This window comes from Aegilops tauschii, chromosome 7, assembly GCF_002575655.3.
Source record: "Aegilops tauschii subsp. strangulata cultivar AL8/78 chromosome 7, Aet v6.0, whole genome shotgun sequence".
Taxonomy (NCBI): Eukaryota; Viridiplantae; Streptophyta; class Magnoliopsida; order Poales; family Poaceae; genus Aegilops; species Aegilops tauschii.
In genome coordinates, this window is record NC_053041.3 from 49,424,971 (window position 1) to 49,449,488 (window position 24,518).

Below are 24,518 nucleotides of genomic sequence, written 5' to 3' on the forward strand. Positions count from 1 at the left end.
AGCTGCCAGCTGTCTGTACATATTGTGCAGAAAAAGAAGAGGCCGTACTGGCCATGTGGAATAACACCAGGTCCATTCATATATACAACTAGAATTCTTTTTGGGAAAATGCAAAAGAGTTTGCGTTTCATTTCATCCCATTGTTAGAGTCCAGACCAAAATGGAGCCTTCCCGTGCGTTTGGATTCTGGGCCGTTGGATTGCGTTTCCAAAACGATCCTGGCCGTCGGATGTTCAGGTGGAGCGATCTGGGCCGTCGGATATTGAGATGAGCGAACTGGGCCATCGGATCGAAGCCGAACACTGCTTAGCCATGCCACCGCATGTAATTTTGGTTGCCCACCAAGGGTATTTCCGTCATTTCATATGTTAGCGTATAAGTGCAGCAAGTCACCTCCCGCACACGCGCACCCCGCTCCATCCTCGCCTCGCAACTCCCCTCCCGTAACCCTAGCTCCCCCTCTCCTCTGCGCCGCCACCACCACCCCCTTCTCTCCGTCACGCCCCTCCCTTCCCCTCATGCCCCAGCCGTCGCCGCCGCTCCCCGCGCCCCCTGCACCACCGTCGCCACGCCATCGCACCCTGCACCTCCCGTCCCCCCCCCCCCCCCCCCCCCCCCCCCCCCCCCCCCCCCCCGCCCCCGAGCGCCACGGCCAGAGCCCGGAGAATCCTCGCCGCGCCACCGCTCGCCGTCCCGCTCCCAGGAGGCTCCCGTGGCCCGCCTGCCCGGCGCCCCGGCGGCAGTCCTGCCCACCGGCGTGCAGGAGGCAGCAGGGGGAGGGCGGAGGGGCTCACCGGCTCACCGTCAAGCCACAGTGGCGGATCTGTCCTCAAGCCACAGCCGCGGACGCCGAGGTCGTTGACGCCGGGCAGGGGAGGTCACGGGGCACGTCTCGGCCTTGTTCCCGACGCCGACAACCTCAATCTCCAACCCTAAGGTGAATCCCCTTCCAGACTCCCAATATGAAATTCAGTCGTTGACCTGCACATTTGTAGCTCCTGTTTGGATTTAGAGAGATAAGATTCATTTCACTCTGTGCCCGTCCTGATCTGATTCATTTCATTAGTACGGCTGGTAGCTTGGTATGGATTGGTCCTAGGGCCAAGTGCAATTCTAGGGTTTTGCTGCACCACATTTGAGTGCCTGTAAATTTCGGTTTGTGTGCTCTCATTTCAATCCGCGATAGGTTTCAGTTTGGTGTTTGTGTTTGTGGCTGAAGCTGTTTGTCACTATTCAGCAGATTTTGCCTAGCTGGCGCCTGGTAACATGACACCAACGGTCCTCATGGAGTATAGGCCGCAGATGCAGATTAAACGGAGCTACGTTGAAATAGCTTACCGGGGCATGGGGTATGCAGAGACTGTAGGTGGGTCGGGCAGCCCTGTTCGTGTTGACTCTGAAGATTCATCTGCGCCAAAATGCAAGTGCATCGGCCTTAATAGCGATGGCTTTGATGTGAAGCAAGAGATCTTTGTCCCGTCTAAGTTGTCGTCGTCTGAGCGGCGCTACCTTCGAAAGAGATTCCGGGCAGAGCTTGGTTCTGTCATGTATCTCCTCAAGAGGCCAGAGTTTTTTTCCATCATGCCTGTCAGCCGAGCACCATCCGACGCTTGACTGTATATTATCATGCTTATCAAGTTCTTTCCTTATGTCAATTTTACAGATAAATTCATTTGTGTCAAGTATCGCTTTTTTCCATATGAACATGACAAGTTGTCATATATTGGCTTGTCAAATCTATCGGGTGCCAAGTTCACTTGAAATATTCTTAATTCTGTTTCTTCTGATTTTGGTGTTGGTGTATGTATTGTTAGTGAAAATATGCTCACAGTTTTTTTTTTGAACTATGTGTATACCATTAACTGATGTCATTATGTTTTCCAGGGGTATATGGACCAGAAATGATGTGATATACTTGGTTATTTGAACATGAAGGTCAACCATGGGGAGGCGCGACATGGCGTGGCCTCAGCCCATTAGGTGTCCTCTCTTTTTGCCTATTGTTTCCTCTGGAACTCTGATTTTGTTTGGCTTATGAAGGCACATTCATCCTGCAAGTACAATCATGATTAAGATTTAGAACGCCCTGCACGCCGGTTTACTTTCTTTCGTACATTGATTGCTATTTTTTATGCCTTATATCCTACGCCTCATCACACAATAGTTTGGTAAAGAAAGAGTGAACCCACTCATGAATTTGCACTAATTATATATTTATGTCACTATTAATAATTTGTATTTACTTTATCTGCTCTCGTGAGTTCGTCGAGTTCCTTTCTCAATGTGCTTAGATGCTTGTGCAACAGCAGAAGTAATTGTTGATTGGCTTAGCCTTTGTGTCGGTTTCATATGTATATATGTCATTGGCCTAGCTAACATCACGTGTCAGTAATTTGTGCTTTCTTTCTTTGGGATAATTATGCCTAGCTGGAAACAGAGAGGAGTCAGGTAGCCTGCTACTGTTCCTTTTGTTTTCTACTGTTCCTTTTGTTTTCTAAAGTGTCCCTTCAATTAATCCAGTAACCTGACATTACTTTGTGTTTAACTAATATCATTCTTATCACAGTGAGTATTATATTATTCAGTTAGCCTCCTTTTCGTCGAAGAGGCGTGAAAGTGTAGAGGGTAGAAATGGTAATTGAATGGGTGTTCTCTTTTTACGCAAGCATTCTCCTCCTTATCTTGCTATTTATGCATCTCCGTATTTCATTGGTATTCTTCCGATTTGCAGTGATTATAGGAAGCGCATACATGGGTGAGTTGAAATTGTTCTACTGATTCCTCGATGCTCTGTTCATGGCTTTGTTCTTATTTTATCCTTCTTTCTTTTCTTTGTTCTTTCCTACAAGAAGATGCCGAGTCGTGCAATATGTTCAAAGAAGAGAGAATCTGCATTTTATGAATGTTTTCTTCTTTCTTCATTGTTACCTCGAGTTAGTGAATTCAGTTAAGTTGTACTGAGCAGCTAATGCACATCTTATTCAGTCACGAGGCCATTAAGATCTTTTTGACTTTTATAAAAAGGGAGATGCCATTTAGACCTTGCCCTGTCCAACTTGATCTTTAACTTGCTACTACTGTTTGTAAGCATTTTCCCAAGCACTGTTTTATTTGCTTCAGTGAATCAGGTCACCTTATTCAGTGGATGTTCCAAGTAAAAAAATTAGAAACTGAGCAATTAGTTCCACTCTTAAATTTTGTACAACAGTCCAAATTATCCAATAAATCATTTGTTAGCAGGGTCTACTTATAGAAGTTGAATCAGTTGTTCCAAATTACCAGTCGAATGCTGTACAACACAGTGAACTGTTCCATTCTTAGACGTTGAGCTGAAATTTCCTTAATCTGGTTTCTCATCGTCGGCTGCCCCTCGAGCTAAAAATGTTCAACGGGGGAGCCATGTTCTCCGTGGTGCCAAGGGACGCTTCTTGCCGACAAAACCCTGGCCCGAAATATCTACAGTGTTGCCTGAAGCTACAATTCTGAAGCAGTGCGAAGCTATTCTGAAGAAGCTGAAATTTAGTCATATTTTTAATGTTCCAGTAGATGTGGAAAGGCTGAATATTCCAGATTATAATGAAATTATCAAGCACCTGATGGACCTTGGGACCATCAAGAAGAAGCTAGATTCTGGTTCCTACCAAAGTTTTGGATTTCGTCCGAGAAAACCAAAATTCCAGCGATTTTCGTCCATCTCGTTACCGGCCCAAAAAATTCGGCCACTTTTAAACTCACAGCCCAGCCCATGGTCTACTACAGCCCACACAAACCCCCCTGTGGTATAAAAGCATGAATTCTGTGGAGCAAGGTTCAGGGCTGGATTGAAAGCACCATCTCCTCAGCGGGAAAGGAAGTGTTGGTAAAATCTGTGGCACAAGGAGTACCGGTCTTTTCTATGTCTTGCTTCAAGCTTCCAAGAGGTTTATGTGAACATCTGAACATGCTTATTAGGAAATTCTGATGGGGTAGTAAGGAAGGAAAACGGAAGCCTCATTGGGTCTCCTGGAAAACTATGACGCAGCCCAAGGGCATGGGGGGTCTGGGGTTCAAAGATTTTGAACTCTTCAACTTATCAATGTTGGCGAAACAAGCCTGGAGGCTGCTACAGAATCCAGAAACCTTGAGTGCTCGTATCTTGAAAGGCGTATACTACCCAAACTCGGATATACTGGGCGCGGAACTAGGAAGCCATCCCAGCCAAGTTTGGCGTGCCATCATCGAGGGCAGGGATACACTACGGCAGGGATTAATCAGACGGATTGGGAACGGAGAAACAACACACATATGGGGTCAGAACTGGCTGCCCCGAGAGGGGATGTTTCGTCCCCTTGGAAGTATCGCCCCCAATCCCCCCAATCGGGTGTCCGAGCTCATCATTGCCGCAACCGCATCTTGGAACAGGCAACTTGTCCAACAACATTTTATGCCAATAGATGCACAAGTTGTACTAGCAATTCCTTTGTGCACAAGAAACGTAAGTGACTTTTGGGCTTGGTACTATGAGAAAAATGGAGCTTTTACTGTAAAGTCGGCGTACAAGATGCTTGTTGCCACTAAACAAAGAAGGGAGGCGTGGTTAGAAGGGTCTGCGGGAACTTCAAACTCCATTGCAGAGGAGGGATCATGGAAGAGATTATGGAAGACGGAGGTGCCGGGGAAAATTCGCATGTTCTTATGGAGACTGTCGAAGCACTCCCTCCCAACAAACGATGTCAGGGCAAACCGACACATGGCTACCTCTGACCAGTGCGGGCTTTGCGGTAACCGGGATTCATGGCGTCACTCCTTGCTAGAGTGCTCATCATCAAGGAGCGTTTGGGCGCTCATTGATGAGGATGTCACACATAAAATCATAGGGAGCACGGAGCCAAGTGCGAGGCAGTGGCTGTTCACTCTCATGCAAATGTTATCACATGATCAGTTCATCCTTGCAGCAGTTACACTATGGTCCATCTGGCATGCCCGACGCAAAGCTATTCATGAAGCCATATTTCAGAGCCCCCAATCTACCTTTGACTTTATTGGACGTTTCTTGGCAGAACTAGATACTATAAAGACGATGGAACGAGGTCAGGTCGCTGCACCAGCGGCTGCCGCACCCATTCAACGACGGCCGAAGAAACCTCCTGCTGGGTGGTGCAAGATTCATGTGGACGCCGGGGTTATGGAAAGAAGAGGAGGATCTGCGGCAGCAGTTTGTAGAGATTCGGCCGGAAACTACATGGGCAGCTCGGCCCTAGTGGTCGAGGGAGTGGAAGACGCGGCGACACTTGAAGCTCTTGCTTGTCGGGAGGCGTTATCCCTTGCAGAAGATATGGGTATCCAAAACTTTGTTATTGCCTCGGACTGCCAGCAAGTCGTCTCAGATATCAATAGGAGGTCACACGGTACGTATGGAGCAATTATCGCGGAAATAAACCTTAGAGGTTCTTCCTTTCACTGTATTTTTTCTTTTGAGAGTCGTGCTGTGAATTATGAAGCACATAGTTTAGCCAAGTTTTCTCTTTTGAGAGGTCCGGGACGCCACGTCTGGTTTGGCGCTCCTCATGACCAGAGATGTATCCCACTCCATGTGGACTTTACGGAATAAACTTGGTTTTTCCCCTCAAAAAAAAAAATCTCCTCCTAACCCTAAAATTCACTTTTCCCGTCTCCATCCGACTGAGCGGCGGCTGTGGGCAACGGAACCCTAGCGAGTGAGGCGGGGGCGCGGTGCAGCGCCGCCTCCTCCCATCCACCTCGTCTCCCTCCCTCCCAATCTCCTCCCTCGTCTCCTTCCCTCCCAATCTCCTCCCTCCCAGTCTCTTTCCCGTCCATGGACGGTGGTGGCAGCGCCATGGAGCACGGCCCATCAATAATTTCCCATTTATGCACTTTCTTATATTCTGTCATAAACATGTGATGTTTGCTTTAGTCCATATGATTTTCAATGTTGTTTCAATTGGGGTTGCCATCTATTAATTGTTGTTTCTGCCATCTACTTGATGTTTATATAATTCACAATGCTTTAGTCCATATGATTCTATATGGTGTTTCAATTGGGGCTGCCATCTATGAGTTGTTGCTGCCATCTACTTGTAATGTTTATATAATTCACAATGCTTTAGTCCATCTGAATTTATATGTTGTTTTAATTTGGGCTGTCATCTATGAGTTGTTTCTGCCATCTACTTGTAATATGTATATAATTCACATTGTTTCTGCCCATATGATTTTATATGTTGTTCCAATTGCGGCTGCCATCATTGAGTTGTTGTTTCTGCCATCTATGTTTATATAATTCACAATGCTTTAATTGCAAGGTTAAGCGGCATGGGAGCAAAAGAGCTTTTGGTTTGATGAAGACTAACGGGTGGATGAACAGGAAGTCCGAAGTGAAGGTCTCTGTTCGATTCAATACTTTTGGTGCAAGACTGAAGAGTTGAAGAACAGGAAGTCTGAATTGAACTTTCTGTTTGTATTTTGGGGTCGGCATAATTGAACTTTGAATGCCGTGTTAAATTCATCGTGGACTGTAATTCTGAACCGTTATGGGTGTTCGTTTCGACTCTTGGTAGAACTATTAAGTCGCATGTTACTCTTAGTATCTGAACTATTAAGTCACATGTTAATCTGGACTATCATGTTGCTTTTCTAATGGTTGCTGCTCTCTGAATCGATCCACTATGCTATTGTCTGAATGGTTGCAACTGGAGTGTTGATGTTCAGTCTGATACATAGTGATTTGATGAATAGATTCAGCTGTTTGATTTTTACATGCATATTTTGCTAAAAGTTTTGAATACTCATTTGTTGTTCTGTTGTATTTCAAAATTTTAGGCAAATTTCGCTCATTTTTCGTCCCAAAATTCAAATTTTGTTTTATGATTTTCGTCCGAAATTTTCCGAAAAAATCCGAAAAAACAGAATTTCGCCCATTTCGTCCAGCACCGGTAAAAATCAAAAAACGAAATCCGAAATTCTGGTTCCTACACAAGTCCATTTGATTTTGCAGTTGATGTCAGGCTGACCTTTAACAATGCGATAACTTATAATCCCCGAGGGCATGCACCTTCTGGCTCCCCCGCCATTGACGGTTTCAACGACGGCGTCGCCCACCTCGACGCCTTCCTATCTAACCACCAGTATTGCTTGCTCACTTGCGATTTCTGGTGTTCATTTGGAGCAGGTGTGAGCTCGATCGTGGCGGCGATATGCTACGCGTGGATGCAGTCGGGCAAGGCAGACGGCCAGGCGGCAGCGGTGCCGGTGGTGAACATGCGCCGAAGCAGGATGGCGGGGTGCAGGCAGGCGGCCTGGCTCCTCTACCACGTCGGGGTCGACGCCTCGGCCCTGCTCTTCGCCGATGAGGTAGGCCATGCTTTGCAACCATGGTGCCTGATTGTACTTAGATGGCCAGCATGGGATTCGTCTCTGACAAACCGGACAACTGTCTATGTCCCGTTCCAGAGTTATTGGGCATTTATAATTTGGGCAGAGGCGACAAGGATGATGAGGCCATACAGCAATTCATCGCAGTCGTGTGCCCTGCCATGTGGGTGTTCTTAATTTTGATTGGTACCATGTGGCCGCCATTCCATTGGAGTGAATGGCGATGACCGACATATGCTTTGTGCAATTGTGAGTTTGGGTGCTAGCCTGTACCTCATGTGTTGCCCCAGTTAATATGCACAGCAACAAATGGGGATGTCATGAGTATTGCCACATTTATTTTTCTGCACAAGGTGTCGAGGATAGCAATAGGTATAGATTCTAGGCATGTCCTTGGTCCCTGCAGAAGGAGTTTTTTTGTTGCCTTCCTTGCTTTATTTGGTACATTGCTCTTTTCCATTGTCGATCAGGAGACAAATTTGGTATCTACCCTTGCCCTTGCTCTTTGCAGAAAAGTTTTTCGTTCTTTTGTTTGCTATATTGGTGCTAAAAGACGAGTAGTGAGTCAGTGACAGGGTAGTCGAGATGGATCTACCTAAGTACTTTATGTAAGTGTGTTGTTGGTCTGCTTGCTTTGGTTTATCCAGTTTTTGCGTTTAAATGAACTAACTCAAATTTGTATTTATGCTTGATGGGTGATTGGATGAGATCTTCAGAAAGGTGGGTTTATTTACGTAAGTAAACGCAAATTCACATTGTTTAGTTATGGTGTGTGTATATACAGTTGATGCTGCACTGATCTATAACTTCGTGTTTCTGGAACCCTAAAAAACTTGGTGTTTCTGGAACTTGTAGAGTGTTTGTCTGGTAAATGTCATCGGTGACTTCCCTGATATTTCAGGAGCTCAATTTGCAATGCTTCTCAAACAGCTAGGTTGTTTATCTATTATTTTGCTCTCCATGTCATCTCTGCTTCTTTTTTCTTCAGTTTTGTTATGTGGTTTGCTATGCAACCTTCGGTGTTGTGGTGCATATAACTTCTGATGGTTTTATTTCTGATAGCAAATCTATCACCTTTTGTTGCTTCATCAACATTGCTTACTTTTACTTGGGAGTAGCTTGGCTTTTAAATTGCAATGTTCATAGCTATAATGTTTGTGTGTATTACATCTTACAGATTATTGAAATCCCATGGCTTTACCAGATTGGTCATTTTGCACCCAGCTTTCATAGAAGATAAAAGTTTATTTTGTTTTGTTCAGACCTATTTCGACGTTGAGTTCAATTTGCAACTCTCGGTACTTCAAAGCTTATACTACACTTCACGAGAAATACTCACGCATATGTTTTCTTATTCGTCTCAGCACCCGTCGTCATAGAACCATCATTAGAATGAGCAAAGCGTCACTTCATTTAGAGAAGAAGAAAGGAGAAGTATGGCGCTATTCCTTGATGCTGAAGTCCTCGAAGAAATTACATGAAGGTGGTGAGTGACCTGACCTTGACTAACAACCTTTTCTCTTCGGTGGTTAATGATTTTCTGAAGTTTCTTTGCATGGAAAAGAGTACGTCTATGTTAGACCTTAAAAAAGCATCTATATGCATTTTCCCTATGCCTGCTGCAAGATTCATTATGCACACACTATTAACTGTAAGATTAAACTGATATTTAAAGATGAGTTTATTTAAGGTTCTACTCCCTTGGTTTTTAAATATAACCCTTATATTTATGAACAGAGGGAGTACATTCCAATCGCTCATGCAGGAGAGGTTGTATGCTCATGCTGTTCGTTTCTTGGCCTTTATGTTGCTACATGTATCTATTGTATTACTATGGTGGACTGTGAGATGTATGTAGCTGGTTGTGTTGAGTTGTTATATGGGATCCGTTTGTGATATGACTGTGTTTATTGTTCTATTTGCATCCAGCTTTGTGATTGTGATATTAGTGTGGTCTTGTGTTGAATATCATGTTTTTTTTATATTTTCAATGCTCCAATGACTATATTATCGAATTGGATATGATTGTACCCGGCGTGGTGGATATGACTGAACCCGGCAGCACCTCTGCCGGGTGCGGCAAGCCGCAATTCCTACCTAGTTGAACAAGAAGAGAACAGCAGTACAGGTACAACATCTCGGGAGGAGGGACACACACACACACACCATCGTCCTCACCAAAACAACAGGTGAGGAGGTACAACCAACTACAGACCGCAACAACGAAAGGTCTTGCCTTGTCCAACCTCCAACCATCAATGGCGAGGTAGCTAGACTCAGAGCCTCATGGCCGCGTCATAGCTGTTGCCAGGCGCCTATATGAAGACCACATCTATGAAGAAGACCACATCTCCAGGGTTTTCCGGACCAACGTACCTTCCACCCATATGTGCCTAGGAGACGGCAGGTGGATGGCAGGACCCCGCCATAACGGGCAAAGCCATCATCTTGGAAATGCCGACGTCGGCGTACATTGCACCCCAGACACCCAGGCTCTATGTTGCAGCCCTCATCACAGCATCGCATTACCAGCAAGCCTCGCCGGGAAGACGGGGGAGGCCACCATCTCCAGCTGCTGCATCAGGCACTCCAAGGTCAACCCAAGCAGCGCCTTCAAAAAGGGAACATCGTTGAGACGCCGCCGCTGCCTTGTCCAATGAACTGGACCAAGGTCTCCCTCGGTGCTCGAGGAGAGGGTCCAGTCCGGGCCATGACAGCGCCTCCATGGAGGTATCGGCACCCTCAGGTGTCGCCGTTGTCAGCGCAGGCCATCACCGCGCAGGGATTTCGCTCCGGCCCAAGGTCAGAACCCCAAGTACCGCTGAAGCAGAGCAGACAGGAGACAGGGAAGCAGATCGCCAGAGAGGACCACCAGCACCGAGAGGGGAACCACGTATCATCACCGTCGATGTAGGGAAGCACCGGTCCTCGCAGTGCAGCAGCACCCGGATGGCTGCCAAACAAGGCCGGCAACCGTAGGGGGACGCGTCGAGCAGGGCTAGCGGCGCCCTCGCGGGGACCTACCACCTACACCTTGTCGCCATCGAGCATGGCCGCCGCCGCGCTGGCGCCCGCAGCCTCCGCCACCCGGATCAGTCGGGGCACAACCAAGCAGCCGCACCCGCGCCCCCCAAGGGTCGCGTCGCGCCGCCCGCTTGCTCGCCACGCCAGGTCCAGAGGCCCGACCCTATGGATCTAAGGCTGCCATCGCGATACCCTAGGCTCGGAGAAGCATAGCTCTGTCAGCCTAATCGAGCCGCACGCTCGAGGGGGGAGGCCGCCTGGGAGCGAAGTCCCGCCAGCAGATTTGCTAGGGCTTTGCCCTGCAAGGAGCACCGGCGGCGGCATGGGGAGGAGGAGGAGGAGGGCTCCCGAGTCGCCCGTGGGCAGAGCGACGCTGGGGGGGGGGGGGGGGGGTGCATGCCTCAGCAATTGAACCTTCTCGTCGTGCCCCTACGACTAGAATTCTGACATTATGGAAGCCGGCAACACGCTACATTTTCAGCTTTTAGCTTCGACCAACATCATTATTGTTGCAGGGTCATTCACAGAGTTCGAGCTAAAGATACCTGGCAAAGTTAGTTAACAAACTATGATGCATGATATAATTCAACCAAGTCTACCCAGGTCAGGTTTTCAATGTCTTGACAAATGCTAGCATCACAAAAGATTAGAGGATTTTCGAAGCATTTCAAAATAAGGAACAATCTTTCTGGATCCAGCATATAAGAGATAGTCCATAGCTTAACGAAGTGTCGTAATCATCTTCAAGTTCGCTGCTCATTCAAGGCCAGAATAACAATACCTCTTCAGATAAAAGGAATTCTCCCGTGCACGAGAGGTCCCGTGCATGTATGCGCCCTTGATCTGTTGGAGATTCCTGACCATGCAGTTATGTATTGGCTATAGTATTGCTATATGCTCTTTTGTATTCATCTTTGGGCATGTCTTCTGGCCACCTTTTGCGTCCACGGTCACTTCTCCTCTCATTTGAATAGTAGTTATTTTTCTCTCGCACCTACTTATCTCTCTCACCAACTAGTACATACATAATGAATTTTTTGGAGAGTGATATATTTTGAACCATGAATCTGATTGGTGATATTTTTATACATTTGAATAGTTCGCATCAAGAACTGTAAAATAAGACCAATATTGTATACATTTCAAGTAATTTTATTTCACCTATTCCAAATAACATATTTCACTCAACTAAAAAGAAAACATATTTCACAATTACTGTGAGATTGATACATGAAACTAGAATGCAACTAGTATATATAATGTGACACTGAAATATGAAATTGAAATTTTCAGATAGCATTTATTTCAATTTCCAGACCAGTTTTAGTGCCGCATCCATTTCAATTAATGTGATATTAAAAATACGAAATTGAAATGCAACTGGTATACATAATGTGAGACTGAAATATGAAATTTCCAGACCGCATCCATTTCAATTTTCATTACAATTAATGTGAGACTAAAATATAAAATTGGAATGCAACTAGTATATATAATGTGACACTGAAATATGAAATATGAAATTTCCAGACCACATCCATTTCAATTTCCGTACCAGTTTCGGTACTGCATCCATTTCAACAAATGTGAGATTGAAATATGAAATTGAAATATAACAATATATAATAGTGGGGACTGAAATATGAAATTGAAATTGAAATTTTCAGACCGCATCCATTTTTTTGGACCAGATCCAGTACCACATCCATTATAATTAGTGTGAGATTGAAATATGAACTTGGAGTGCAACTAATATATAATGTGACACTGAAATATGAAATATGAAATTTCCAGACCACATCCATTTCAATTTCCATACCAGCTTCGGTACCGCTTCCATTTCAACAAATGTGAGACTGAAATATGAAATTGAAATATAACAATATATAATAGTGGGGACTGAAATATGAAATTGAAATTGAAATTTTCAGACCGCATCCATTTTTTTGGACCAGATCCAGTACCACATCCATTATAATTAGTGTGAGATTGAAATATGAACTTGGAGTGCAACTAATATATAATGTGACACTGAAATATGAAATATGAAATTTCCAGACCACATCCATTTCAATTTCCATACCAGCTTCGGTACCGCTTCCATTTCAATAAATGTGAGACTGAAATATGAAATTGAAATGCAACATTATATAATAGTGGGAAACTAAAATTGGAAATTAAAATTTCCTGACCACATCCATTTAAGCTTCAGAACAGTTTCAGTGCCACATCCATTTCAATTAATGTTTCCAGACATATTTCACTCTTTTGAAATAAATTGTTACACATTTTTCTAATGAAATAAGTTTGTTTCACATATGAAATATGAAACGTTAAAATTTAAACTTGTTTGAAATGTAACAAAGATTGGTCTTGTTTTAAAGATTTTGGCACTAGGAGTTCAAATATATAAAAAAATTCAAAAACAAATATTTGATTCGAAAGTAATGAGTCATTTAACATTTCACATGAAAAATAAAATGGAAGTTTTTAGTGGGAGAGGGATAGAACAAATGGATATGCATGTAATATACTGTCTATTCATTCTCTTGCACCTTTATGTAAAATGATGACATACGTACGCATGTAAGGACAACTGCTAGAGTACAATCTAACACATTGTACGCTGTATTGTGCTGTATTGGCATTCTCCAATGTAGGAGTATTCAATAAACAATGAAAAAAAACTTCAGCGGCGCTCGGATCATGATCCATCAGCGAGCGGCCGATGCAGGCACGGGAGGTCCCGTGCACGGTAGATTTTCCGCTTTGCAAATCCAAAAAGGAGTATCCGGATTATATACCTCCGCAACAGGATCCATATTGTACCTCCTCAACATACGAGCTAGGAATAAAATTTACTCCTTTTGGACTGCGCTTGCTGCACAAACCAGAATAGATCTCCTTCCCTCAAAAAAAAAAAAAAACCCAGAACAGATCTCCTCTCTTCTCGTACTGTACTGCACAAGGAAATCAACTCTTCTTCGGCCTCCGACTCCTTCGAAATTTTTCCGCCCAAAACGTAGCCAGGCATAATATATAGCCCAGGCAGCGGAGTAGTGCTGCCAGTCGCTGGGTTACATGGCGGTGCCGCTTGACGGTGCCGGCCGCGCCACCATGGAGGGCGGTGGGAGGTGGGCGGGCTGGTGGCCGTCAAGTACTGGACGCGACTGGCATGTCAGATCCGTTTCTTCTGGCCCAACGTCACGGCGCTCGATTTCACCTGCAACTCCATGTTACCGCCGTATTGGCTTCACAACAGCTAGCTCCAATCGGATCCAATCCATGGGATTTCTGCGAGAGAAGTACATATTTCAACCCCGAACTCTTGCCCTAGTCTACTTTACAACCCCAAACTTCAATACCGTCTAAATTACAACCCCCAACTCTCGAAACCGGTCAGGATTCAACCCTTCTCTACCTCTTGACTGGTTTTGACCAAGTTGACCGGTTTTGACCTGTTGACTTGGTGAATAGTAAATTCAAAAAAGAAAAACTACTTTTCTATTTTTCACCTTATGAAAGAAAAAACGAATTTTTTTATTTTTTAAAATTTACTGTTCACTAGTCAACGGGTCAAAACCGGTCAACTAGGCCAAAACCGGTCAACAGGGAGAGAAGGGTTGAATTCTGGTCGGTTTTGAGAGTTGGGAGTTGTAATTTAGATGGTATTGAAGTTCGGGGTTGTAAATTAGACTAGGGCAAGAGTTCGGGATTGAAATATGCACTTCTCTCAATTTCTGCTGGGTATGGACGTACGCGATCAAGAACAAGACAGCAACTAGCTTTCTTGGCTTTGCTTTAGGGCACTCAGAGAATAGAAAGTCAAAGCATGGTCATGCTTATGGTCATTTGTTTTATGAATCAGAAGACACTACTCGTCTTTGCCCAGTTCCAAGCTGTGAGCCGGAGCTCCCACTCATGGGCGCACGGCAAATGAAACTCGGCAAACCATCTGTACACAACTTACAAGCTTGGCAAACTACATCTTGGATGTTGACAGTGGGCATCCAAGCGCCGCAGCTGCCGAGAGCAGCACTTGGTAAGGCCCTGTTTGCATTAACGTTTTCATTCCAAATACACTTGAGAATACAAGCCTCCGCCCGTCGTTTTCGGTTCCGCCTGGGAACTGCACTCGGCGGGTAAGTTACACCCGAATAGAAAATACACCCGCATTTCATTACATCCATTCCAAGCGCAGCCTAAGGGTACCTTTATCGAGTCCAGTACTCGGCAAAAGCTGCCAGAAGGGTCAAGAAGATATTTCTTATAAAACATATAATAGATCGATGACATACAACAAACCATCTTTAGCAACATGATAGAAGATGCACGCCAAGTGCTTTATTACTTCCCAAAGCCAACATTGCACGGACCATAAAGCAATGGATTAAGCTGGGCACTTAAACTAGTTACGGTCCATGCAACTTACCTTTATGGTAATAGGCACTCCCTTTATTCACGTGCCTATAGCACAATATCTTATGGATAGACCTCAATGACACATCGAGCTCCTAGTTTCTTCACAATTTTGTAGTCCGTGAACCCCGCTTTAGTGAATAGTTTGCTCCATTCATTTTCATCCCGTTGACGCCCTTTTGAGTTCACCATCATGAGCATATCCATAAGGAGTTGGGCTTCAAACATTATTGGCCCTAAGGAAGGTCCAACCACAATTTCAATGATTATTATCTTCCCTCCCTCCTCGCGCGAAGGAATGGCCTTCTTGCACTGAGCTAGGATTTTCACACAATCCTCATCGCTCCAGAAGTGTAGCACAAGCTGCAATAATGTGCAAAGCATCAAGATCAAGTTCCAAATAATAATTTTTGTAAGACAAAAATTTAAGCATTCTCTCTTGAATTGTTACTATCTACCTTGAGCATCACAGCTTGTGCTGATGGGACAGAATGGAACAAGTCACCTGCGACATAGGTAACGACACCATCCGTTGGGGCTTTGTCGACCACCTTCGGAAGGTCTAGCACAGTGCACTTGATGTGTGGGTAAGCCTTGATGATGGCTCTTGCCGTCGTGCCGTCACCACCGCCACAGTCAGTCAATGAGTCTAGCCCTTTGAAAAGATCATGACACTCCCGCATTACAGTGGCAATCCCCAGGTTGTCGTGGGCAGCCAAGCCTTGAGTGACAACATCGTCCAGCTCCTTGTCTAGGAGCGGCGTTCTGTCATCACAGAGCGGCACCCCGAAGATGTCCTCGAAGGGTGACGGCACCGGTGGCTCATGGTCCTTCTTGAACCAGCCGGCCAGCCCCATCGCCGCTTCCGTATAATGCGGCGAGGTCACGCCAAGCACAAAATACTTCTGGCTGTGGTGCTCATCCGCCACTACACCGTGCACCAGGATGCGGGACAACGGTGTGAGGCGGTAGATCACCTCAGACCCGGAGTCACTGTCGGCAGCGAAGATGCCCGACGTGACGAGCACGCACATGACCCGGCGGAGAAATGGCATCTTAGCCGAGGGAAGGGACAGCGCGGACATCAGGTCAGGCAGCGTGACAGCCCCGCCGAGGCGGTGGATGGCAGTCGGGATCTCGAGCTCAACGGTGCAGCGTAGACCCATGGAGGAGAGGTAGTAGAGGCTGTGGCGCCACAGGTCAGCTTGTGCCTGCAGCAGCTCAGCGTCCGTGGGAACCTCTATGGTCTGTGCCTGAGCCGCCATTGCTCCTCTCTTTCTGGCCACTCTCCCCTTTTGTGTTCAGTTCTATACTTCTATGACGAGTGTGTGGTGCTATATATTGCTTGCTTTGAGAGCTCACTGGTGTCTATGCAAATGTCGTTGATAGTAAATTGGTAGCACTAGCCTACCAGCATCGGTAGCTCAGCTACTGTTGAGGAGCAGCGAACGTATTCATGTTTGGATAACCGTGGAGGCAAAGGTGACAGCTAAAGTAAATCACGCGGCACGCATGGGTATATAAAGTATGAATATGTAACTGTACATGGGACTCAAATCAGTCACACGCGACGCACGAGACAATAAAGTATAAATATGTGTTTAATGATATGCACTCCTACACGAACAAGTTTTTTCTTTGAAGGACACACACAAGTTTGCAGCACTACAGAAATGTCTGGATGGTCGACTATTTGGATGCAAAACTGAAATGATATTCCCCCCGATCCATTAATAGTCACTAACTTAGTAGTACAACTTATCAAAATTCACCAAACGTACAAAGCACCTCAAAGATGATAAAAATTATATCAAAATTCTGAGACCACCGAACATTATGCGAGACAATGGCCCATGTAACGTTCATTTGCTCACATCTGTCGGCAGGGTATATCGTTCAGCATATCTGATCGATAGATGATTACACAACCACAGGTCTTATATCTAATAAAGAAACAAACGCAGAGAACGCACGCAACAAGTGGTCAGCGTCCAACGCACTGCATTGGCAAAAAAAAAGTGTCCAAACCACCATTTATTTTTTATTATGTTAATGAGCCACTCACGTCAGTGCTCAGTATAGGCCAGCTTGCAGTGTTAGTGACATTTATATTAATTTCAAAGCAATAATTTATGCCACTGGCTCCCTCTTTGGACTATAAATAGGGCCCCCGTCTATCTGGCGATGCAACACATAACAACACACGCCATGGATTTATTACTGCCACTTATATCACTTCTTTTGGTGAGTATATATAGGAGCACTGGTTTATACGGCATGCATATTCTTCTATCAGATTTTTCTGCACACACGAATTTGATACTCCCTCCGTAAACAAATATAAGAGTGTTTAGATCACTGCTTTAGTGATCTAAACGCTCTTATATTTCTTTACAAGAGGGAGTAGCTATGTAGTTAGTGTACACGTTCTTACTCGTTGTGGTGACTGCAGATTGCTGGAGGAGACAGTCAGCATGCGAGTTTCACTGATGCTGCCATGGCGACATCGCCAAACTCGCGATCGTTAACGCCAACGAAGTACTGGGAGGCAGTGCTTCCCAAAACTCCAATGCCCCCAGCTATCAGTGATTTGATAGCCCAACAAGATGCTCTCTCTCTCTCTCTCTCTCTCTCTCTCTCTCTCTCTCTCTCTCTCTCTCTCTCTCCTGCATAGGCACGCGCGATGACTTCTATTCCACCCAGAGACAATCTAACCTTGGCGATCCTGGTCTCATTGGTTTGATAATCGATTGTATAACTTAATGGTTTCGGAGCTGAGTGAGAATTAAACCCAAGCAATAGTTGAAGAGTAAAAATAGTAAAAAATAAATGGCGATTAATAAATGTTTAGATGCAATAAAAGACATTGTTCACTAAAATAAAATATTGTGTTTCGGTCTAGCCCTTTCACTGGCATATGCATATCAAATATTAGTTTCATTTATTTCTGCATGTATACTGCACAAACGTGAGTTCGGTTAGTTTTGTTGTTGTGATGACTCTAATGCACAGAAATATCACGAAACATATTCTTTGTACATCTCAATGGTTTTGATAATTGATGTTGTATGGTTTTGGACCTGACTGTAAATTAAACCTACGCCATACATAGTTCAAGACTAAAACTAATAGATTTTTTTTGGGGATTAATGAATGTCTAGATGCATCGAATACAATGTTCACTAGATATGGTAAAAGATTGTGTTTCAATCTATCTCTTCCATACACATATGGATATCAATGATTAATTTCATTTATTTCTCTATGCATACTGCAAACATGTGTTTGGTTTGGGTGGTTGTTGTTATTGTTGTTGTTGTGATGACTCTAATGCACAGATAGATCGCCACAATACAGTCTATGTATTTAGCATAATTACTGTGTTTGCATGCGTTCAGTGCCTCGTCTAATTTGAATTTGTGCTACTTGTTCTTACTACTATGAAACTACTCATAATCATTATCATTTCATATGTGCATCCGGTGTGTTCCTCTCTAGATGACATTACTATTGGATCCAGTGACCTCAAGTTTGTCAAAGGACTGCGGAAAATTGGACCAGAATATGGAAGAGGCAAACTAGAAGATGATAACGGAGATAAACATGTTCATATTGCATCTCAACTTGAAGATGGTTTAAAGGAGCTCTCTGAGTCAGAACATGAAGGGGATCCAAAAAAGACTTACAATGTCATATGAGCCAGAACTTGAAGAGGGTCCAGGTAAACTTACAAAAAACACGTGAAGAGGAACCAAAAAGAATTACAATGTCATATTGGTCAGAACTCGAAGGGAGTCCACATAAACTTACAATGTCATATGTGACACAACATGAAGAGGATCCAGAAAAACTTACGATGTCATATGGGTCACAATATGAAGAAGATCCAGATAAACTTACAATGTCATATGGGTCAGAACATGAAGATGACCGAGAAAAGGTTACAATGTCTTATGGGTCAGAACATGGAGATGATCCTGATAAATTTACAATGTCACGTGATTGGAACATGATGAGAATCTAGATAAACTTATAATGTCGTACATGTCGCACAAAGTTGTCGTCGGGCTGGAAGCCATAGATGGTGAGCTTAACCAGATTCTTGTGCTTGAAACCAGCGGTATAAGGCTTCCACTTCAGGTCTGCCTTGTCGCACAAACCATTTTCCTTCCGGAACTCTGTGCCTGTGAACATTATGCAGCAATGATCCCATACTGTGATGCACAGCTCTTTGAGGGAGTGTGCAGCTTCAAGAATAAACATTGTCCAAGGTAAATCACATCCTTCAGGAAGATGATCCAGATTCACAAGTTGTAGTTTGCCGAGCACAGGGGTGAGCAGTTCCGGGCTTTCTGGGATAACCCAAATATTTTCACTTCTAAAATCCAGATGGAGATCGCTTATGGAAGGAACATTAACAAGGAACTGACTTAACTCAAGGGTCTTTTGAAAACGGGAGCCAGTTTTAATAAGGCTCAGTTTTGAAAGTTGTGGCACAAAACCAAAATACATGGGATCTTCATAAGAGAACCAATTATTATAGGTCACCTGTTGGAGTTTTGGCAGACATGTCAGCTCAACTCTCTCAAATTTCCCATTGTCAACCTCGAGCTCAATAAGTCGAGCATGCTCTACTTGCAGCACAGAATGGATCCCTGAGTCGCAATGGGTCAAACGCAAAGACTCCAATAGCTTGCAAGTGCTGAGAATGTTGGGGATGTCTAGTTCACCAAACTTCATATTGCGCAGCCAGATCGAGGCACCTAAGGCCGGCAAATGCATCCGGACAAGCACCGATAAAATCATTGAAGTGCTTCCCGTACTGGAGGAGATCATCAGGAGAGCAGATCTTATAGGCCTTCTCTGTCACAATCTCAAACTCGGTTGCATCAACCTTCTGGGTTGCCATGGCGCGGGCAACAGAGTTGCCAATGACGAGGGAGTCACGCTGCATCAAAATGAACCTGATTTTGAGTTTGCTGATGGCGATCTCCGGGCTCCTTGTGCTCAAGATGTTATCCGTTACATGTGCCAAAACAGTGTTGGTTCGGAGCATGTCGCTGACGCTGAGGCTGGAAACACGAGCCTTGTCATGGTAGGCTGGGATGGAACTAACACTTAGGAAGAAGTGTGAGAACATGGTGGGGAGCTTCAGCATTTGCTTGGATAGGACGCAGGCCCTTATTGCGTCGAGCGTGTCCACCCTCTCTAGAATGTTGAGCAAAAGGTCGTTGGGCAGCTTGCTAAGCATGTCTTCGTTCCCATCTCCAGCAGCGGCTTTGTTTGGAGTTGTTTTTTGGTGTGCATTTAGCTGGAACAATGAACAACCAGCCTTATGAGGACGAGCCTTACATGAAGCGGAAACATCAAGCACAAAAGAGAAAAACTTACATTGCGCCTGCGGCGACCGCTTTTGTTCTTCATGGCTGATCGATCAGCAACCGGCTTCGGTTGATGTCGGGACGCCTAGGCTGGGCAGTTCGACCTTATTGGGTCCGTGGCAACGGCTCCTCTATTTATTTAGGCCGGAGCTACAAATCCTAAAAGGAGGAGGATCCGGATAATGCCTCCTCAACAAACAAGCTAGGAATATAAAAATTACTTCTTTTGAACTGCGTTGCCTGCACAAACCGCAACGGATCTCCTCACAACCCGTACTGCACAAGGAAATCAACTCTTCTTCGGCCTCCAACTCCTTCGAAATTATTCCGGCCAAAACGTAGCCAGGCATAATAGCCCAGGCAGCGGAGTAGGTGACCACAAAGGACAGTGGTGGTGGCAGGGGGCGGACGGGAGTGCGGCGGGCGGCTGTCGCGGGGATGGCGGCAGAGCAGAGTATTGGTGGCCGGCGACGTACGGCAGGGGTGGGATGGGGGTGTCGCAGGGGATGAAGGAGGACGAAAGTGCTGGTGTGGTGGCCGGCGTCGGAGCAGGGGAGGGGTAAGGGGGTTGCCGGCTGCCGCAGGGGATGGCGGCGCCTGCGGCCTGCAGCAATGATACGCAGGAAGTTTTTTTTAGGGGAACATCCTCAGCCTCGAGGACGCTCATTTTTGGGCTGCCTCCACCCGGTTTTTCATTTTTACCTTTTTTAGTTTTCTGGGTTTACTCCGGTTTACTTCTTTCTTTTGTTTTTTAATATAAGAATATGGATGCATTTTTACAATAAGTGTTGGAAATTTAAAATTACATGAACAATTTTATAAAAACGTGTGCACAAATTTCAAGGATGCGTGAACATTTTTTATATGTATATGAGTTACTCCCTATGTCAAAAAATAACTGTCTCAACTTTAGTACTGCACTTATTTTGTACTCCGTCTGTAAAGAAATATAAGAGCGTTTAGATCATTACTTTAGTGATCACTTATTTTGTACTAAAGTTGATACACTTTATTTTGGGACAGAGGGATTTTTAAAAAAATCTAACATTGTAAATGTTGTGAAAATTTAAGCAAACGAAATATATGTTTCCAAAGTACTAAATCTTAAATCTGTCAACATTTCCTAAAGGAAATATGAACATTTTTTAAATTAAATTTGATACTTTTTATAATTTCATGAACATTTAAAAATGTAAACCTTAAAAAAAACAAGAAGATTTTCTAATTTTGAAACATTTTTTCAAACATCATCAACATTTGGAAATAAAATAAACAAAAAGGTAAAAAGATGTAGTCTAGACAAGAAGATGGCCATCAGTCTCAAGATCCACAACATCATCTTTTTTTTATGTCTGATCAAGAAGATTGTTGTCGGCCACAAAGTTAACCGCGTCATGATCTTGTGCTTGATGATGAGGGTTCGTCTAGACAAAAGCCCTTCCTGTCATTGCTTTCTGCACGTACGTTTTTTTAGAAATAGAGGAGGACCCCGCCTTTGCATCTGAACAATGCATGCAACCACTTATTAATTATTCACACAAGACCTTACAAAGTCATACAATAGTAAGACTGAAGTCACCGTCTAGGCAATAAAAGTGTCGCTACTCCTATCCAAATGATGAAGTGATGCTGATAGTCTGGGCCTAATACCAAACAGACCTCGCAGCCAGACCTAACATCTAAGACCTGAGGTCCCAACCAGGACGCCTGCCGGGTATGGGCACCAACCAGTCCGGCGTGTTCCTCAACCAAGACGCCTGCCGGGTATGAGGCCGTCGCAGCCACCTGCCACCAATCCATCTTCAGAGCTGTACTGTTGCATGAACGCTGTCCGGTCTAGCTGCCGCTGACGCCACCACGACGCCAGACAGCGTCGACCTCCTGCGCGAGTCCATCATCGCACATCAGACGCCTAATCTCCAGAGCGCCATGCCATCGAGATCTGACACCATCAATGTGTGTGATAAATCACCGCTCCTCCTCTTGTCACCTCCAGCCATCACTTGCTCCAAAACGATGCCCCCATGAGGGAAAGCGCTACTAAGAACGCCATCATCGTCCGATCCGGGAGACCCAGATCTAGGGTTTCCCCTGGAGCATCCTGAGCCTGATGACGCCAACTGCAACAACGATGCCTCGACAAGGAAACGACATCAAAGACGCCGCCATCGTCCGCCATGATCGCAGTCGGCGCGATTTTCATCGGCAGTTGCGTCACCGGGCGTACGACGCCGGCCTCGCTGGTTCCTTCGACCATAGCAAACTCAAAAACGATGCCCTGAAGAGGGACTACGACGCAAGAGCACCGCCATCGCTCGATCCCATGGAGATCTAGGGTTTCCCCCGGAGTTGTCCGGGTTGTCAAGGACCAGACAAAGATGCCGACGTGTCGCACTCGCAATCGCGCCGACCGTGACCCGGAGACCAAGCTCACGCCTGAGCCCAGATCCGGCCGCGCCGCCGCCGTCCATGGCGACCGTGGCGCCCCAGATCTTGAAGCCGCCTGCCATGGGGAATGGGATCGCCGGAGCGCCGCCAGTCCCCGTCGTGACGTCCGGCCGCACGCCACTCTCCGGCCCGGGGGCGCCAGCCCGCGCCAGCTCCTCACGAGCGGGAGGACACCTAGTCCCCGCCGCCGCCGGCGACGGCAAGGCTTTGCCTGGCCGCGCCCTCGGGCGGCGGCGAGGGAGGAGGAGGACGAGAGGGGGAGTTGGGGGCGACGGGATCTGGAGGCCTCCCAGCCGCCGCACGGGGGCGACTCGGGAGGGACGGGAGGGATAGCTGATTTCCTTTCTGCACGTACGTAGTCTTTAAGTGAACTCGTTCCGCCTTCTCTTTCTGTGGTCCTCCTCGAAAGAGGGCTAGAAGAGCTGACTAGACTATCAATGTTGGCGCTCTTGAGAGCCAAGGGGTTCCCCATGCATTTGAGAATCCTTGGAATGAAGAACAAGATTGATGCCGGCAACAACCTCTTGTTGTCACCATGCCATGATTTTCAGAACATGTACGTGGCTACGGCGACCTGTGACCATGGTTTTCACTTTCGGTGAGATTTCGATGAAATTCACTGAATTTCATTAATTTCAGTGGAAACTAAAATATTTACCTTCCAGCCAAAATATTTCAGCAATTTTAGTAGTACATAGAAATTGAAATATTTTAAAAAATATTTTTCAAAATTTTGGTTAAATTCAAGTTAATATTTTAGCCTTTGGCTGAAATGCAAACCGAAATTACTAAATTCACGGAATTTTAGTGATTTCGGCTGTTGCGATTTTTTTTCTGAAACTGAAATTGAAAACCTTGCCTAGGACACTGTGGTGAGGACATGTTGTCCATAGCTCGTTGCGATGTTGTAGGCGGTAGTGCCATCCTGCCCGCAAAGGTGCACCAGGAGAAGTGTCACTCACACCACTTCAAGAATGCTATTGCATTTCCCGTAGTTACAATCCTGCCTCCTCTCATTCTTGAAGAGGGTGGCAATGGCATATATAGCCAGAGCGTCGCTACCTAGGTAAGCAAGCCATATTATGGGTTTGAACCAGGAAGGAATAGCAAGCTTATGCAGAGATGCAAAAGGACGTGATGTATTTGAGCTCGAGCTCAAATGAGCTCGGGTGAACAGTAACCCTTAAAACAATTTACAAATAATTCAAAGTATTCTGATTTTTTTTTGTGCAAACATTGACAGAAGTTCTCAATGTTCACAAAATTTCATCACAAAAAAATATTCGTGGAAGTCGCAGGGAAAAAAAATTGATGCCCCAAAAATGTTATTTCCAAAAACATTTTGGAGTACTCATTTGTTTTTTTTTGCCACGACTTGTACGAATGTCATTTTTGGATGAAATTTTGCAAGCACCGAGAATTTGTGTCAATGTTTCCACCCAAAAAAAATCAGAATTTTTTGAAATGATTTTCATTTTTTTCGATTTTCTGTTCATCCCGAGCTCAAATGAGCTCGGGAGCAGAACATGACTTTCGGATGCAAAACTACCACTCTTCCAACAATAGCACACCACTTGAGAGACCCATCTCTAGTCCATGTCTGGTATGTACCGCTCTCACATTCAATCATCAGTTCAGATACTACTACCACTAGCATAATGCTCGTGCGTTGCTACGGGCGCAATACAAAAATAGATGAGCACAAGACCATAAATTGTGGGCATTTTTATCTTCTCCACCAAGATGGAGTACCTCAGCTTTTTTAGGAGTACATACATAGCTAATATACTTTTAGATACATACCAAAATTGTGGGAAGACATAACATAATCTTTTTGATCTATTTGTTCATGTCTACTCACTCTGATTCTTTATC

At 45.1% G+C, this 24,518-nt stretch overlaps 1 protein-coding gene, 2 long non-coding RNA genes and 2 pseudogenes across 3 annotated transcripts; 3 read left to right on the forward strand and 2 right to left on the reverse strand.

Annotated features, from left to right (window-relative positions):
- Positions 1-406: 406 nt before the first annotated feature.
- LOC141026416 (uncharacterized) lies at positions 407-6,637 on the forward strand. Its single transcript, XR_012188500.1, has 2 exons — positions 407-937; positions 1,885-6,637. It is a non-coding gene; the product is annotated as an uncharacterized lncRNA (long non-coding RNA).
- Positions 6,638-8,614: 1,977 nt separating this feature from the next.
- On the forward strand, positions 8,615-9,316 carry LOC141026592 (uncharacterized). The gene is made up of 2 exons (XR_012188950.1): positions 8,615-8,857; positions 9,109-9,316. It is a non-coding gene; the product is annotated as an uncharacterized lncRNA (long non-coding RNA).
- Positions 9,317-10,095: 779 nt separating this feature from the next.
- LOC109767661 (uncharacterized) lies at positions 10,096-10,934 on the forward strand (annotated as a pseudogene).
- Positions 10,935-14,645: 3,711 nt separating this feature from the next.
- Positions 14,646-16,132, reverse strand: LOC109739387 (probable O-methyltransferase 2). Its single transcript, XM_020298477.4, has 2 exons — positions 15,273-16,132; positions 14,646-15,177 (listed from the first exon to the last, which is right to left on the reverse strand). The coding sequence occupies exons 1-2, from the start codon at positions 16,077-16,079 to the stop codon at positions 14,878-14,880; spliced, it is 1,107 nt and encodes a 368-aa protein (XP_020154066.1). The 5' UTR covers positions 16,080-16,132; the 3' UTR covers positions 14,646-14,877.
- Positions 16,133-17,265: 1,133 nt separating this feature from the next.
- Positions 17,266-22,705, reverse strand: LOC109739388 (uncharacterized; annotated as a pseudogene).
- Between the last annotated feature and the right edge of the window lie 1,813 nt (positions 22,706-24,518).

What these genes read in the sequence shown, in the direction of transcription:
- LOC109739387 (XM_020298477.4), bottom strand. Translation starts at nt 16,079, where the DNA reads ATGGCGGCTCAGGCACAGACCATAGAGGTTCCCACGGACGCTGAGCTG. An exon ending in CACAAGCTGTGATGCTCAAG is followed by an intron (nt 15,178 to 15,272) that starts GTAGATAGTAAC and finishes ACATTATTGCAG; the next exon opens with CTTGTGCTACACTTCTGGAG.